This window comes from Hemibagrus wyckioides, linkage group LG13 (assembly GCF_019097595.1).
Source record: "Hemibagrus wyckioides isolate EC202008001 linkage group LG13, SWU_Hwy_1.0, whole genome shotgun sequence".
Lineage (NCBI taxonomy): Eukaryota > Metazoa > Chordata > Actinopteri > Siluriformes > Bagridae > Hemibagrus > Hemibagrus wyckioides.
In genome coordinates, this window is record NC_080722.1 from 6,244,159 (window position 1) to 6,261,701 (window position 17,543).

General features: G+C 37.0%; 1 protein-coding gene across 1 annotated transcript; it reads left to right on the forward strand.

Annotated features, from left to right (window-relative positions):
* Positions 1-1,801: 1,801 nt before the first annotated feature.
* Positions 1,802-16,554, forward strand: LOC131363258 (ras-related protein Rab-37). The gene is made up of 9 exons (XM_058405603.1): positions 1,802-1,981; positions 8,041-8,151; positions 9,000-9,041; positions 10,147-10,213; positions 10,934-10,986; positions 11,105-11,170; positions 11,273-11,329; positions 11,589-11,665; positions 12,603-16,554. Exons 1-9 carry the CDS (start codon positions 1,874-1,876, stop codon positions 12,706-12,708), a joined length of 687 nt encoding a protein of 228 aa, XP_058261586.1. The 5' UTR covers positions 1,802-1,873; the 3' UTR covers positions 12,709-16,554.
* The last annotated feature ends 989 nt before the right edge of the window (positions 16,555-17,543 follow it).

The following is a 17,543-nucleotide window of genomic DNA, read 5'->3' on the forward strand; positions in this document are numbered from 1 at the left end:
TGCACTGTCTCTGCATGGGAGAGGTGGGTTTCTAATGAGCTCTGATCAATCCAGTTGCATCTTTTTCCTTTTTAAATTACTTTTGTATTTAATTCTGTCATCTTAAACCTATGTGACATTATTTTTCATGAATATTTGATTTTTGTATTTTTATCAAGTTTGTTCACTTCTGTCCTCCGTGAACTTGAAGCACATGTTAATTGCATTGCACTTTGCATTCATTTTACAGGAACAGAAAGGGCGGATACACTTAATCTGAATTATTTCTGTGTTATCAGGTATGCTGTTTGTTAAAAATGTTAAATTAATTTCATTGCTTCAATGTCTCCTTTGCTCCTCTGCTCTGGCCCTTTCTGCACTGTCTCTGCATGGGAGAGGAACAAAAAAGGGCAGATACACTTAATCTGAATTATTTCTGTGTTATCAGAAAATAAAGGAAGAGTCAGATGATGTCCGCATGGTTATTCTGGTAACCGTCAGAGAAAAGGAAAAAAGATGCAACTCAGACAACACCGGTTACACATGTCAAATTTGGAAAAAATTACCTAAAAAAAGATACGACATATATTTCCACTGGCACACTATTTTCACTTAATTCAAATGTCATGAATAGACCAAGACTGCGAGCAGCGATTAGCTCCATATCTGCCACAACCCTGACGAGAATGAGACTTAGTGATGTGATATGTTATTGCATCATAAAATCTAAGAGCCTATCAAACATCTGTATGCAAATTCATAATATAAAATATCTTTTGTTATTGAATTGCCATGGAAAAGTCATACATGTACATTACACATGCAATTGTTTATTATTATTATTATTATTATTATTATTATTATTATTATGAAATTATGTAATATGTGATCATGTGAAGGTGCAATGTTAGTAAACACGTGATATTATGTGAACGCTGTCAAAGGATGATGTCTGAAACCTAATATGTGAAGTGTCTAAGAATCACGTGTGGAAATTTGACATAGGAATCACGTGATTATACACGCTTGAAATACATGTGACTTTTCTGTAAGATAGGAAAGGTTTGTTTATTTTTGAAATAGTTAACTGGAGCTGAATAATAGTTAAATAAAGTTAAATAAGAGTTTTAACTAACTTTGAGATATAAAAAAAAGTAAAAAATGATTTGTAATAAGGGAAATGTTGTAATTAAACATGAATCGTCTCTGTGGGTTAAACAGAATTGAATAAATTTATGAAATGTTCTTGTCGCCATCTAGTGGCCACTCGATGTATTTCGGGTTAAATAGTCCCTCCAAGGTTTTGCGATTTTCCCACAAATGAGCGAAAAAAAAGTGATATTCCTGGAAGCCTGCTTTTTATTTTGCAATTTCCCGCATATTTGTTCTGAAATGCGTCGTGTGACGTCATCACAACGCGAAATCAGCCTAAGGTCTCTGCGATTCGCGTACATGAGTAGAGGTATCATAGAAAGTAAATACATGTATGTTTAACTGGAAATCGCTTAAAAGGATAATAGTGCGCTTGCAGTTTCGCAAAAAAGCACAAAACGTCGAATAAGTGTCGAAAAGATCTGCAGCAGAACTCTGCAAAATCCCAGAGGAACCGATTATTGAATTATTAAACATATCAGAAGCGAGGTGTGTATTTATTCTTAAAATATAAAACAAACATCTGATACCTGCATCAATCAATTTGTTTGATCATGTTTTGATTCATTGGAGGGGGGTGGGGGCGGTTAACGTGAAAATGTGATGACGTTGAAGCTTTACGTCACGGCCCCACAGTGGGGATTGCTGCGAAAGTGGTGACGTGCGCACGCTGGGAAGGAGCGCGCGCTGGACCGCGCCTCTCCGGCTCTCGCGCTGTGAGCATCCCACAGATCAGACCGCGATGGAACCGGAGACAAGAGAAGAGCCGGAGGCGCGAGACGAACCGGAGGCTGGAGATGAGCAAGGCTGCACCGTGTATGGCTTCTACGACCAGGATTTAACGCACAAGGTAAGTAATCATCAGATAATCAAAGGTTTCTGCTTACACGGTTCGGCACACGGTTCAGCACGGGTACAGTATGTTCCCCAAGCTAGAGAGCATGAGGCAATTATGTTCTTAATTATTCTCCTGTGTAATTAAGTTTCTTTTACCAAAGGCACAAAGGGACGTCAAAGTAGGCTTTATAAACCTGTTTTCTTTTTTGAAACTGCTTTCATCCATATTGTCATCAAACAATTGAGCAAAAAGGGAACAAAAAAGTACACAAATATCTTCACATCCAAAATCACTGAATGTTAATACAGCCTTCACATAAGCCTATATATTTTCTTGATATCTAATTCTGTCCTCACATATTTCTTTCTATTGTAAGCAAAGAAACATTTCTAGATACTGCAGCTCAGTGTGTGTCTCCCTTATAGGCTATAGGGTGTGTTACACACTCAGTGATTAAGTATTAGGGCATTTTCCTTAACCCTTGGCTTAAGTCTCACCACACTGTACATTCTCAGGAAAAAATGGCACAACAGTGTATCTGTCCATTGTCATAAGTCGCCCCTTTACATTCACCTTTTGCATCCTTAATTTAGAAAGGTGTGTGTAGTGTACTTCTAAAAACTGCTACTCCATTTTCCTGCTTTAAATCATCTTTAAAGTTTAACTATATCCATGGTTCCAGGTGAGTGTTACATATTAAGGGAACAAAAGATAAGTATACAAGATCAGCAACAAGCAAAGATGCAGTTCAGTGGTTTGGTGTTTTGCTCTAACACATGTAACTTCCATTCATAAGGATGTGCTGGAGCATGGAAATATATTTAGATTAGAAACCAGTGAAAGACAAAGTAGAACTTAAATTTGTCCTAACGTGCGATGCACCAGAGCCCACAGACATGCACTGCTTCTGTGTTCAGTCTCTGCTTAATTCATTAAAATCAATCATGCATGAATGCATTAGTTTGGTTTATTTTAATAGCCAATTTAGAAGGAACAGTCAGAGTATTGTGTTGCGCTAAAATCACTCTGAGAATTTACCCTCAGGCATGCTCAATATAGAGTTACCTTTCCATCTATAAATAAAATGATTCACATTTCATCTAGTGTACATGATGTCCTCTGTATTATCTCAGTTATACAGTCTGGGTGTAAAACGATTCACTTGAGGCAGATTTTATATGGATGAAATCATTAAATTTGCATTGCTTGGTGTCAGTTCACAGACAGAACATGGTATAGGATACGTCTGCGGTTTGTAACACTGTGATGTGTCGTTTGGTCTGAATGAAGGTTTAAAGTTTGCTGTATGTGGTGAGCTGGAGGCTGAAGAGAGATATGGTCACATTCGGGTTCGAGCACTGGAGTATCAGAGTCACTTTGAGGAGGATAGAAGGGGTGGAGAGGTCAGAAAGCCCAGTGGACTGCACAGTGTTACATCACTGACTATCTAGTCTAGAGTGCATTCAAAGTGACATCATGTCAGATCAATCAGTCCACTCACTCACTCACAAATTCATACTGAACTCTCCATCCAAACATCATACTGAATAATTCATGAACAAATTCCACCTATTCATTCATCCTATCCATCCATCATCCTTCTACTCATTTAATAACAACTCCATCCATCCACCCATCCATCCACCCACCCACCCATCCACCATCCATCCAAAGAAATCCATCCATGCATCCTTCCTTCCTTCCTTCCTTCCTTCCTTCCTTCCTTCCTTCCTTCCTTTCTTCTGTCTTTCTATCCATCCATCCATCTGTCCATTTGTCTATCTTTACATTCACCTATCTTTACATATTCCTCTTCCTTACATATCTGATTGTCCATCATCCATCCATCTACTCACACATTCACAAAACAATATACTCCTCCATCCAAACTTTTGTCCAACCATCACGCTGCATAATTCTTCCAAAGGTCATCCATCCATTCATCCATACATCCATACATCCATCAATTTATTCATCCACTCATCCAGTCCCCCATTCATACATCCTTCATGATTCATCTATCATGTAATTCTTTAAACAAAACCTATCTCACTATTTATGCACTAATCCATTAATAGTCCTTTAAGGTTCTAGATATTCTACAATTCTAGATATTCACCCATCTATTCAAGCATGCTGTATTATCCAAATTACCCAGCCATCACTCATCTATTCACTCAATCTTTTACCCACCCATACATCTATCTATCCATCTTTCATCTGTCATTTCAACAATCTAGCCATTATATAATTCTTCATCCATCCAACTTTCCACCAATCCATCTCTTACTTCTTAAAATAAACCATATTCACAATCCATTTAACCATTATCTAGCCACACATCATACAACTGTTAAAACAAATAATATCCATTTATTGATCTATCCATAAGTCTAAGTTCATGTCTATCTATCCATATGTCCAAACATAGATCTGTGGTATAATTCTGTTTGTAAATGGTATCTATCTGTCCATACACCCATTTTTTCATTTATCCATCTTTGAACTGAAAAGATCTTATCTTTTAGTGCATTATTTCATCCATCCTTCTATAGATGGGAAAAGATGATAAATGTCAGATGAAAACAGGATTCATTCATTCAACTATTTTTTTTTTACATTTTAGATTAGTATATTTCAGTTTCTTTTTTTTTTTTTTTTTTGGAAAGAACATGAAGTTGGCTTTTTGCTATTCCCAGAGAAAATTGTTTTGTCAAATCTATCACGATTTCTCCAGCGTTTTCTGACAGCCGAGCAAACAGTTGATACAGTTCCAGAATAAAGCTCATATAATACACTTGCTGTACACTGACAAATTTCAGAGCATCTGTGCTGATTCCGCCTAATTACTTCCTGTCATGGGGAGAAGGGGGAGAGGAGGATCGTGCTCGCCTGAGACTTGCTGTTGTCACGGCAACCGCATCTTCGGTCTCCGGCATGGTGCTGCATGACGTGGCACTGTCAGGTTGAGCATGTGTGAACATTAATGCGAGTGGAGGAGTGTGAACTTCAAGGCCTTGAGGATGAATTATAAAAAGATTCCTGACTGTGAAAGAAAACAGTGTGAAGGTCAGAATGATTTGGGGGTGTTGATTCATTCAGATGCCTTAAAGGCATGAGCAGAAATAGTCAAAACTAGCACTGAGATTATTATCTATGAGCATAAATATCTACATTTTTTTTGGTACATTTCAGTGCAAACCTTGTTCTAATTTTAAATCCTTGCTGTTGCAGCCTGGAAGCTTCAGTGATTTCCAACTGGGGTTTTATAAAACCGTCACAGTGGCTGACTGCTGAATTTCAGCATGAACACCTAATTAATATTTTAATCCCAAGGAAAATGATGACGCTCGCCAGCATTTTGGGCTTAGTATTATGGAAATGCATGTAGAAATGTTTTTGCATCATTTCTGACTTTATGACTGAGTCTAAATATTAATATAAAATGCAAAGTGTGTGTTGGATTTGAGATCAGATCTTCAGTTCTTGTCAGTTGCAGTCCCAGCCTGTATTCACTTTTATTCATCCCTGGCATGTTAATTAGAGATCTGAATTCAAAGCTGCTTTGTGACAATGTCTTGTTAAAAATGCTATACAAATAAAAATGAATTGAGTTACCTGCAAGAACCATCCATTCATCCACCACCAATTCTTTAGATTATTTGAATTCACTTATCCAACAAGCCATCCATCCAGACATCATTTAGTTATCAGATTAAATCTTACTCATATCTATCCATTCATCCTCTAGTCAGTCCATCCATCCATTCACCAATAATCAATGAGTGAAGTCCATCTCTAGTAAGAAGAACCAGCCTTGAATATTTAGACTCCCCTAATTTGGCTCCTGGAGAATAATTCCGTTTTAAAAAATTTATAATTTGTAATAATTTCTTAATTATTTATTTACCTAGAGAGAACAGAAGAAGAGTCACACTGCTCTGATAACTCAATGAATAACCATTTAGACACAAAAAACACTTTTTCCCCATACAAACATTTTGTTTTTTTACAGGGAGAGAAGCTGTTTCAGTGGCATTTCTGCCTCTTCACAGTTTGTCATGGAGAGTTCCACTCTCTGCTCAGCGGGGTTTCCTCCATGCAGTTAGTTCGGCGGCTCGGTGCAAACAGAAGTGTTCGCTGACTTGTTTTACGCTTGCGTCATGTTTGTGGTGCCACCTGGTGTTTTTTACTTAGTCTTCAAGTTTGCGCTGTTGACTCGGCTCAGAGAAAATGCCATAGATAGGGACATGTTGGAGGATGCTGGAGGATGACGGAAACCAACACATGTTTGTTACATGCACAGAACTTAAGCACTTATTGTGTCCTTGCGTTTTTAAAATTTGGGCTGGGTTATCTATTACCCGCTAATTAATTTCCTTTCCTGTCAACAAGGGAGGACATGCTTCCTCATAAACACATAAAGCAATCATTCATTCATTCATTTATTCATGAATAAAACCATTCATTCATCTTCAGTAACTTCTTTTATTTCATCAGGGTCATTGTGGATCCTGAGCCTATTCCTGGGAACACTGGGTGCAAGAATTCACCCAATATGGGATGCCAGTCCATCAAAGAGCACCATTTGTTTATTAACACCTAGCATACCTACTGCTTACCTGCATGTGTCTGGGAGGAGGGAAGATGTAGAGAACATATGAACACGTAGAGAACATATGAAATGAGGTAGCAACCTAAGCTCAGGATCAATCCTGAGCTGTCAAATCCAGGAGCCTGGAGATAATCAATGAAGCCATCATCTGAAACTCATGCTACATCACAGAGCAGCTGGACACATCAGAGTAGAACACTAAATGCTCTCTTATACATTTATACATGAGCTAAGAGACGACAATGATTCTCCCCTGAGAATAAGGCCAGTTAGGCTTTATCTTGTACTTCTGGTCACAGATATTGGAGCATCAATAAGAGTGAAGAATTTACCATTTATTAAGGAAAAGTTTTACCAGATATGAAAAGAAGCATCTCGGCTGATACAGCTGTAGTAATCTGTTGGCCCTATAATGGAGAAGAAGTCAGCAGAGGCCTAAACTGGAGTTTACACCAGGCATCTGTAAAGAAAACATTTTTGTGTCCCAGTTCTGCCAGCTTTAGGAGCATATTGCCAAGTTGGAGTCTTTTTTTTTTCTTTATTAAAAGCCTCTCTGAATCGAATTGTGCCATTTCTCTCTCTTTTTTTTTAAATTATTGCTCTCGCAAGAGCCTGTGTATTTCTACTGCTTTTGTGTTCACTGCTTTACTTTGACTCTATGATGGTTTTCAATTATCCAGAAGAGTGTCAGTAAAAAATCATCATTTGACCTGGTAATGTTCGAAGTCATGCTTTCACTGTGATCTTTGTGCATGTGGTAAACATAACCCATGATCATGTGACATGTCTAAATCGCCATCTCTTGAAACTGCTGGAAAGTTTGGCGCTGTAATAAGCTGCGTCATCAGGTCAGAAACATTTCTGCTTCCTAAATCATGTACTTATTCAAATGCAAGAATAAATTGGTCACTTCCTGAACTCAACACTCACAGCTTTTCTTAGTTAGTGGAAGAGGGGCGGGGCTACCAGGCACTGCTGCTGGATGAGACAGAATTTTCAAGATGGCCGACGACACTCCCGTGGAAAAGTCTTTTCAATTACGTTGTGTGATTTATTTTCCTTTATGTGCGGTTAACATCATTTGCCATTTCCGGTTCATTAAAAACCATTAGTTGCCATTTGTGACGATACAACCCTGCTAAAATTCATACACTAGAAGCTAGAGTGCATAGTGTAAGTGCGTAATACATCATTTGGGATGCAGCTCTTGATTTACTGTTCAGTAGCCTTTTAACTTCATTTTAACGTATAGATTTATATTGTCCTAACATCCCATTCTATTCTCCATCCATCTTTTTTGCCTTCATTGTTCTTGTCCATCTTTTGAACCAGTACACAATATCCACACCAATTTGTCAATTTTATGGCACCTCTCTAACATTTTCTGCTTCTGTTTCTAACTCCAATCTTTCTTCTTCTCTCTGTCTGTATTTCTTTTTCCACATTTCCTCTGCAGACGATCCTGGTGGGAGACAGTGGGGTGGGGAAAACATCCCTGCTGGTGCAGTTTGATCAGGGAAAGTTCATCCCAGGGTCTTTCTCTGCCACCGTGGGCATTGGCTTTACGGTGACTCACACAATTACACTAATTCTCTCTCTCTCTCTCTCTCTCTCTCTTTCTTTCTCTCTCTCTCTCTCTCTTTATTTCTTTCTTTTTCTCTGTTTATTTCTCTCTCTCTCTTTCTCTCTCTCTCTCTCTCTCTCTCTCTCTCTTTCACTCAGCCACACAGAAACACACACACACACACACACACACACACAAACACACAGTTTCAATCATGGCTATTCCGGAAAAAAAATCCAAGAAAGATTGTCTTTGACTTTGTGGAGATTTTTTATTTTATTTTATTTTATTTTATTTTATTTTATTTTATTTTATTTTATTTTATTTTATTTTATTTTATTTTATTTTATTTTATTTTATTTTTTGTTTTAAGCATCTTTATTTTTTTTTCTTCTTGATTTCTATTTGTGTATATTTTTCTTCTTAGCAGGAGTAGTAGTATTAGTAGTAGTTCTATTACTTGTTGTCATTTGTATAATATTCTAAAACAATTTTTGTTAAATTTTTGCTATATAAATTAATTGTTTAGTTTTCCATGAGCGCATAAACACGCACTCTATTCATACTGTGCACTGACCTGTCACACTCTCTGAGTCAGAGGTCGAGCCCTGAGTCATATTTGACGAGTGAAGAAATAAGAAGTGAATATTCACGGAGCTTCACAGAAGGTTTATCCCTTAATTCTTATGAAAGCCCATTTAATCAGAGCTCATGTGAAAGCCACAACTGCAATGAAAGCACTTAGATAGCCAGTGTCATGCCACATCATAGCATGCAATATAAACCATTCCTATCCATGTGAAATGAAGCTGTTTGTTATACTGCCTTACACTTTCTCTTCCCTTCATCAGAATAAAGTTGTCACCGTTGGAGAGGTGAAAGTTAAATTACAGGTAAGTGAAGGCATGGAGGAACTGGTGTTGAATCTATAATGAACTCAGATGTTGAGCTAATTTATGAGTTGCTCAGGAGTTCCTGGTTACTCAATTCCTACTGACTGTATATGACTGCAGAAAGGACATTATTCATAATCACACTCTTCAGTGTTTATAATGATTCACACTCTACAGTGTCACGCAAATGAGGATGAGGTTCCCTTTTGTGTCTGGTTCCTCTCAAGGTTTCTTCCTCTTACCATCTAAGGGAGTTTTTCCTTGCCACAGTCCCCTCAGTCTTGCTCTTTAGGGATAAATAGAAAGAAATTTAAGTATAGGTCTAATATTAATCTTGAACTTTTTGTACTATATTTCTTGTGTTCTGTGAAAGGCGACAGTGGAATAAACTAACAAACTATCTAATTTCCGTTTCCATTTATGCAATACTATATTCATTTGTTCTTTGATATAATATTAGGTTTATTTATTTACACAATTCTATTTAATTTAAACAGTTTCTTCTTACGTGAACTGTTCCTAAGGATAACATTTTAAGATGTATTTGTATTTCAGCAGTTTCAGGATTGTCCAACCCCATACATATGTCCAACCCCCCTACTGCATATGTATGCAATATAGATTATTTTCACAAGAATCTTAGCATGAGGAAATGATTTTCATTATCTGATGTTCTGATCATATATTCAATTATAACCATATAGAAAAGAGCTGCTATAAACATAATGGATTACAGTACAAGCAACATTATATGCAATCTGGCAACCACAAAAAAAACCCTCCTACATAAATATCTACAAGTCGACTGATTCCATAAATAATTTCTTCTGAAGCAAAAAGTATTTATGTGTTTCCTACATGAATGAGAGTTATTTAAATTATTTAATCATTACTGTTAACACATGCAGTGTCACTTACTGTGAAATGTCTTTTTATTTAATTATTTATTTGTTTGTTTGTTTTTGTAATTGCCATTTTGTAAGCCAGTGGTATGTAACTGTTTCAGTCTACATGTGGGAGTGAAGAGTATTTTTAGAAGGATAGAGATGTACGTGGATGTATAGACGAGATGTGCTGTAGCCTTTTCTCTTTTTTTCCGGTGCAGATTTGGGACACAGCGGGACAGGAGAGATTTCGCAGCGTCACTCATGCTTACTACAGAGATGCCCACGGTGAGAGAATCTGCCTTCATACACCGCATCTCTCTCTCTCTCTCTCTCTCACTCACACACACACACACACACACACACACACAGTCTCAGGTTTACTGAATTAATTCATGTATTAGTTCATTCATCTTCAGTAACTGGATCCAGATCCCATTCTGGGAACGCAAGGCTCGAGCCTGGAATACACCCTAAATATTTCATAATGGTTGATTCAATTCAGTTGTATTCAATTTCATTTCATGTAAATTCAATTCATATCATTCAGACAATATTTAACACCGTTTAATTCAACACCAGCCCGCTTTAATTCAGTTTCATTCATATCAGTGCAATTCCAATCAGTTCAGCTTCAGTGTGATTTAATTTAGCTGAAATCGGTTCAGTTGCTTTATTTCAGATCTGGTGCAGATCAGTGAAACTCGACAGTCAATTTCTATTCAGTTCAGCTTGAGACAGTTCTCTGGGTGTAAATCTTAAGAACAGGAATTTCATTTTTTACTTTTTGTAGCTGTATATGTACACAAATGTAGATAAGACAAATACATATAAAAAGCTAACAAAAGCTAGATGATCATATAAATAGCAATAATAATAAATATAATAAAAAAAAACAAATATTGACCATACTGTAGATCAGATTAAAAACATTTCTTTTTGCCATCTCTTCTCCTTCTACTTAATATACAGTGTTGTTTTTCTTTTCTTTTCTTTTTCCTTACCCAGCTCTCCTCCTGCTGTATGATATCACCAACAAGTCATCATTTGACAACATCAGGGTAAGCTAAATGTTTTTCTTATAATTAACATTTACATTATCTCTCAAGACATAATGCTGAAAATCAAACCAAGATCAAGGAAACCCTTTGAGCTGGTTGGCTGAATTTCCCTTTATAGGCGTGGCTTACAGAGATCCATGAGTATGCACAGAGTGATGCAGTCATTATGCTGCTAGGCAACAAGGTACGACAAAATTCAGCTGGCACAAACACACAAAACATTTCACACACACACACACATATACACAAATACACACTTCCTTTTGTTTTGTTTGCTTTTTCTTAGGCTGATATGAGCAGTGGGAGAGTCATCAAACGAGAGGATGGAGAGAGACTGGCCAGGGTGCGTCATACTACAATATTTGTATTCATGTATTCAACAGTCAGAGAGAAATAGCATGAAGAATTTCACTGAAAATCTTTAAATGAAGCATGAGCTCAAAAATGATTTTTTTTATTACTCTTACATTTCTAACATTTCAAACAAATCCAACTAAATATCTAGTATTTCTGAGTGATGCTGCAGGTTTGTTTTTGCAACCAGTTTACATTACTGAATAGATAATTGGATGTCTGCCTTGACTCCTTGCTTTGCTTCACAGGAGTATGGTGTCATATTCATGGAGACGAGCGCTAAAACTGGTGTCAATGTAGATTTGGCTTTCATGACTGCAGCAAAGTAAGTGCATCATTTTTGTATTAGCTTCTGCATGAAATGGTCTGCAAATCAACCAGAAGCAAGAAGTAATATTCTGGTGAAATTTGGAGATTTTGGCAAATTGTATCCCTGATAAAATTTAGTTTATCCAGGCAGCTGGAAAATGAACTGTGATGAGTGAGGGTCAGTTGGGCTTCCTTTGCTTTCATACACGGACAAGTGTGTGTTCAACACTACAACGGTGTCCAAATCTGCTATTATTCTGGTCTTTTCTATGGCACAGTTTACACACAAATCCATCCGTGTTTTAAGATGTTCTCAAACGTTCTCACTAATGTAGTAGAAAGAGTAGATATACCTTAGAGGGTATACCTCTAAACCTGTCCCAAATGTCCCCCTAAAAAAGGTTAAGCCAATTACTTTATCCTTTTTTTCCCTAGTACCCTGGCACTCTAGACTTATCAGTCATATCAGTCGATCAGTATGAACAAAAGAATTCTTTTTTTGGCTGTGAGTCTGATATAAAATGAGCCAGGATTCAGTGTGAGACGTGTGTTTTTCCTGAGGTTGGATAACCTTACATTTTAGTGGTTCAAGATAATGCCTTCAAATATAAGATGCTTATGAACGAACATCTTAGAGAGCAGAAATGGGTTTGATTTATTTTCAAGATAGAAACATTTGTGTGAAATAAAACTAACCACTTTTGGTTTTTTTAGGACTTTTCTCTAAACATTTTGCCCCAAGTTGGCTTCAGACCCTGAATTTGAAACTACTTTCATACGAGCCATTAAACACCATTGTGAAGTGTGACATGACATTCAATGCTGACCCTGGGCAGCACAAAACAGGCACAAATTCCATTTTTGGCTTCTGGGAAAAAGAATTAAAGCATGTATGTATTACTGATATGAATCCTCTTGCATTTGTTTTTAATATTTGCCTCTGTGTCTTACAGGGAGCTGATTGGCCGATGTCTCGAGCTGCCCAAAGAGCCGAAGTTCCAAATCAATGATATCATGGAGCAGAAACCACAGAAATCAGGCTGCTGTGGCTTTACATAGGACCTTACGAGACACAGCAACAGATGAGAGAAGGAACAAGGTGCAAATGAGAAAGAATGAAGAGAATATTTCAGGCCAAATGCAGTCCTTAAACCTTAAGTGAAGCCCATGACGTAAATCATACTTCGAAGGAAATTGATCTAAACACTCCAGTCTGAGAGAGCGAGAACAGTTTGGTCATTTCTGCCTCTCTGGAACAATACTATGCAGTACTTTGCTGTGCAGAGCCTCCCCAAAACATTGTAGCACAAGGTTCATAGTTTAATTCAGTGGAGGTGATGATACACTAGTATGAGGTGAGCTGAAATAGGTCTTCATTTAAAACTGTGTTACAGAGGTATAGATGAAGGAAAGGTAGAAAATATTATCCCCAGGTTTATTTCACCCCAATAAAAACTCTTCTAGCAGTTTCCTAAACCACATAATAATAATAACATGGTAGTGCTATATTGAGGGACTTTAGCCCAGAAAGTACAGCTCAGGAAATTTGGCCCATGATTTTTTTTTTTTCAGGAAATATATTGTGTAGAAGTATGTATTTAAAAAAGACCTTAAAGCAAGGAGATTTAAAACAGAAAGTTCATACCAGGAACATAATCCTATGAAATGTATAGGATGAATAAGCACTACATAAGACATGTGGATGGATGGAGAAACTTTAAGCCATCAATTTTTGTCTATAAAATGTATTACAAGACCTTCAGACTCCAGACTTTCAAACTCCAGAAACTTTACTGCAGATATTTCAGACTTACAACATTCAGGAATCTTAAACAGGAAATGTATTCCACAAAACCTAGACCTTAGACATAAACTTTAAATCAGAATATTCCATAAACATAAATCCAAAAAATATTGGCTCATGATGTAGTGAAGGGAAATGTTCCTGGTACATTTAGTGCCTCTATTAAGGTGCCTCTGTTAAGGCAATGTGTTATATTTAGGGTATAATACTGAAAACTCTAAATAGACATGAACCTTAAATTCTAACACTGATATTTTTTTTTTTCAACTGACTTTGATGCTACAAAGTTTTTGGGAAGCTAGGCTTAATTTTATGGCCCATATTTTATATCCATAATTATCCTTCATATTATATCCATAGTCTAAATGGAGTTTTAGTTCTTGTTATGAGGACACCCTCCTTGTGTATGCAAGCCCAGTTCACTGTGCCTCTGCACATCTTGTTTTAAACCACCAGAGGGAGCAACAGTACAAGAGGTTTGAGAAATTCATTGTTTGGAGTCCACTACCAACAGCTGTTTTTTTCACCATGAAGCAGAAACTAAAATCAGGGGTTACAGTAAATTATTTGTGTTTGATAAATATCATTTTAAAAATAATGTTCTCACTGACTGAATTCATTAAGGCCAGTGATGTATAGCACATACAATTTATTCTCAATATAATTCATATGAATAATCAATTATTTTGTATTTGAAGGTCCCCAAAGTTGCCAAACATGTGTTAGAAAATCTGTACACGTTTAGTTACATAAAAAGGTCAGATCTGGGGTAATAATTTATATGGAATTTGAAACCACCCCAGTGGTCTTTCAGTATTATTGAAGTAGGCGTGGCCTCTTTATTGATATTAATGAAGAAGCGTGGTCACGTTGCCCTTCAGTGTCAATGAAGGGGCCGTGGTTACGTTGCCCTTTAGTGTTAATGAAAGGGCGTGGTCACAGTGCTTGTCGGTCAATTGAAGGGGCGTAGCCTATTTGCCTGTCAGTCTCAGTGTGGAAGGCGTGGCCTCTTTGCCTCTCAAATGAAAATAGAAAAAGTCATTATATTGCATGATCACAGCAAAGTGACTTTAAGTCATTACACTGAAATGTCAGCTGCTTTAATTGTATATTTCATATAATCAGATCAGGTATAGTGATTTTTGATCACTCATGAAAGAAATAGTTTCTCGATATTCACCTGAAATGATTTTATATTTCATTTAAAAGCTGTTTAATTGTTTTTATGCATTTTATTCATGCAAGTTGGTAGTGAACTCAAACTCTTGATCTTTACTGTATGGGCTAGGTAGTTGTTTTTTCTTCTTCTTCTTAAGAGAATACTAATACGTGGAGTGTATCTCTGTCTTCATTACTTCAAGTATTATTACTGAAGCATTATAACATGACTATAATGTCTGTCTAATGTCATGTTTGAAACCCTAAATTGTATATGCGATTTTTTTAATTTATTCAGGGAGAAATTTATGGGGGCAGAAGGATACCCAGTCACAGTGTGCCAGTTTTGTTTCATTATAATTTTTTCCTTAATCCGAACTCAGACTGCACTATTTCTCGTTGTATGCTGCAGAACAGGTTACAGTAAGATGTTGTGAGTATGTTTCTGAAGTGAATGAATTTGTGTCTCAGGGTCTTTTAAGGTAATTATTTTTTTTTTTTTTTGCTTAAATGCTTATTTGATCTGCATGAAGCAAAAGTGCACAAAGGCAGTTTTTTTTTAAGTGTTTTACTTAAAAGCTTCGTTTTAAAACTGTGACATTGAGATTTGATAAAAAGCTGTAAGTACATGTTTTATGTCAGACTTTAAAATATGGTTTGGAGAATCTTTAATTGTTTACTTGCCTTTATTCATGTATTATCCTTTTATTCTTGCTTGATTTTTTGTTTTACTTCCTGTAAACCCAAACTACTGACTAGTGACATTCAATTACAGTGTTTTTAGAGTATATTCAGACTCTAAACCCACACAGCTTAATAATTAGCAAATTTAGCTGAATCAGGTGGGTGTATTGGGAAAAATCCCACGAACATTTGACTTAACACCTCAAGCGAACGCTTTTGTCTACCAGCAGTACTCATCCATTAGTCATTATCACTTTATTCACATGCTCAGCCCATGCATATGGCTAACAGAACAGAGCCAAATGAAACCGATTCTCACACATATCAATCAAATACTGTATATTCCTGGAAATATTTGGCCCAAATGTAGTCAAAGGTTAACTACCAAACATATTTTGTCTATTTGTCCATGTTTGGATTGAGCAGAATATCCTGAACACATCATGTAAGGTTTGATACAATAAAAGTCATCACCACTGTGTGGCGCTGGCATGTGTAGTGATTCTAATCAGACAAGCTGACTCTGATCGAGTGTGAAAGGGGTCATGATGATAGAGTCTTCCAGTAAAGTGACTACAAACAGGATGTGAAGGAAAATGGAAGACTGTAATATGTGCTGAATAACCTCACATGAATTTTATATGGAAAATTCACCGGATATTTGTTTAATGATGATTTCATGATTCACTGAAACCAAAATCGGCAGTGATTAATCCCTAAGGGAGGTGATTTAGCCGTATACGACACAGTGTTCTTGAGATTTATCTTGGAAAACACTCTTCTATTCCAGGTGTGATCCCTCCTCCCCCTGGGCCTTAGACTTATTTGATGTTGTCAATGCAAAGTGCCAGCAAATCTTCATTGGTCTCACTGGCCGTGAGTCTAAACAATAGGGTTTCCTCATTGCTGAGGTGAAAAACAAGAAGCGACTAATGATTGCTCCCATCTGTAGCGGATATGTGTGTCTGAAGCGCGGGAACAGCGGCCGCCGGGACGCCATTGTGCACGCGGGTCTTTCTGCTGACTTTCCTCTCTGAGCTAATTTATCTGCCGGAAGCAGTGTTGTCCTAACACTGTTGCAGTGGACGAAAAAAAAGACTGGCCAGATAATGAAGCGTTGCTGGAATCGTGATGAGGCCCATCGGGGTACTTGAACTCGGTCATAGTGCGCCATTATCTCCTCGGAGTGAGCTTCCTGATCACGCTCAACTGTTTCCTGTGCCTCAGCAATCCGGCCACCTTAAAACTCTGGCTGCATTCCAAATAGTTCCTTACTTCCTTTGCAAGTGCACTACACAAAGTTTAATGACTTCTACACCTTAGCTTGTGCACTATATGTACAGTACTCTGGAAAAGTCTTAGACACCATCTTTTGTGAATACAAACTTTCTTATAGGTATTTATTTTAGGAATTCTGCATGATTCAGTCAGTACATTTTAGATTTCCAAACATTAATAAAAAAAAAATAAGGTTAAAGTAAAATGTTTGTATATCAGTAAAGAAAGACCACTATTCAGACAAAAAAAATTAATGAAGTTTCCTGGGCCTTGCATGTTTAAAAAAGGCAAGTAAGATAGTCAAAGTCTCCAGACGAACTGTGGCAAAGTCTCCAAGTTGCTCAGTAAAACCTACCAGCTAATTTCCTAGTAATAAAATTGCACAAATTGCGAATTCCAAAATAAAAGCAAAGGGTCATCAGACCAATTATTGAGTTTGATTTGTTTATTTCTGTTTACTGCACATTGCAGTACTTTCCTTTTAAAAATAGAACAATACCATTTTATTATTCCTGAAGTCGTCTCTACTTTACAGAACTTCTTTGCATGTGCCAGACGGCCATGCCAGATGTTTGCACAGTACTGTATAATCGCAAAATATTTAAGAATTCAGATTTTACTTCCTGTGGAAGTGCATTACATAGAACAGAAGTTATTGCTTTGGAGATCCTAGGTCTTGCAACATATTTTGAACAGAAAGCAAACGGAGATGATGTAAGTACACTATGAACAGTGGTTTCTATAACCTAGGTAGTGCACTATATATACACAAAGGAAGCTGTTACTTCCTATGCGAATGCACTTCTTAGGATATGCAATAATGGCAACAGATCCCCTACTGTGAGAAATTATAAGTGCACTCCATGGGACATGGAATAATTACTTCGAAATTTGAAGCTGTGTCTGTGTCACATGTTTAGGGGTGTGGCATTTTATTTCTTGTTCAGGGACATTTTTGGTGTGTTGTAGA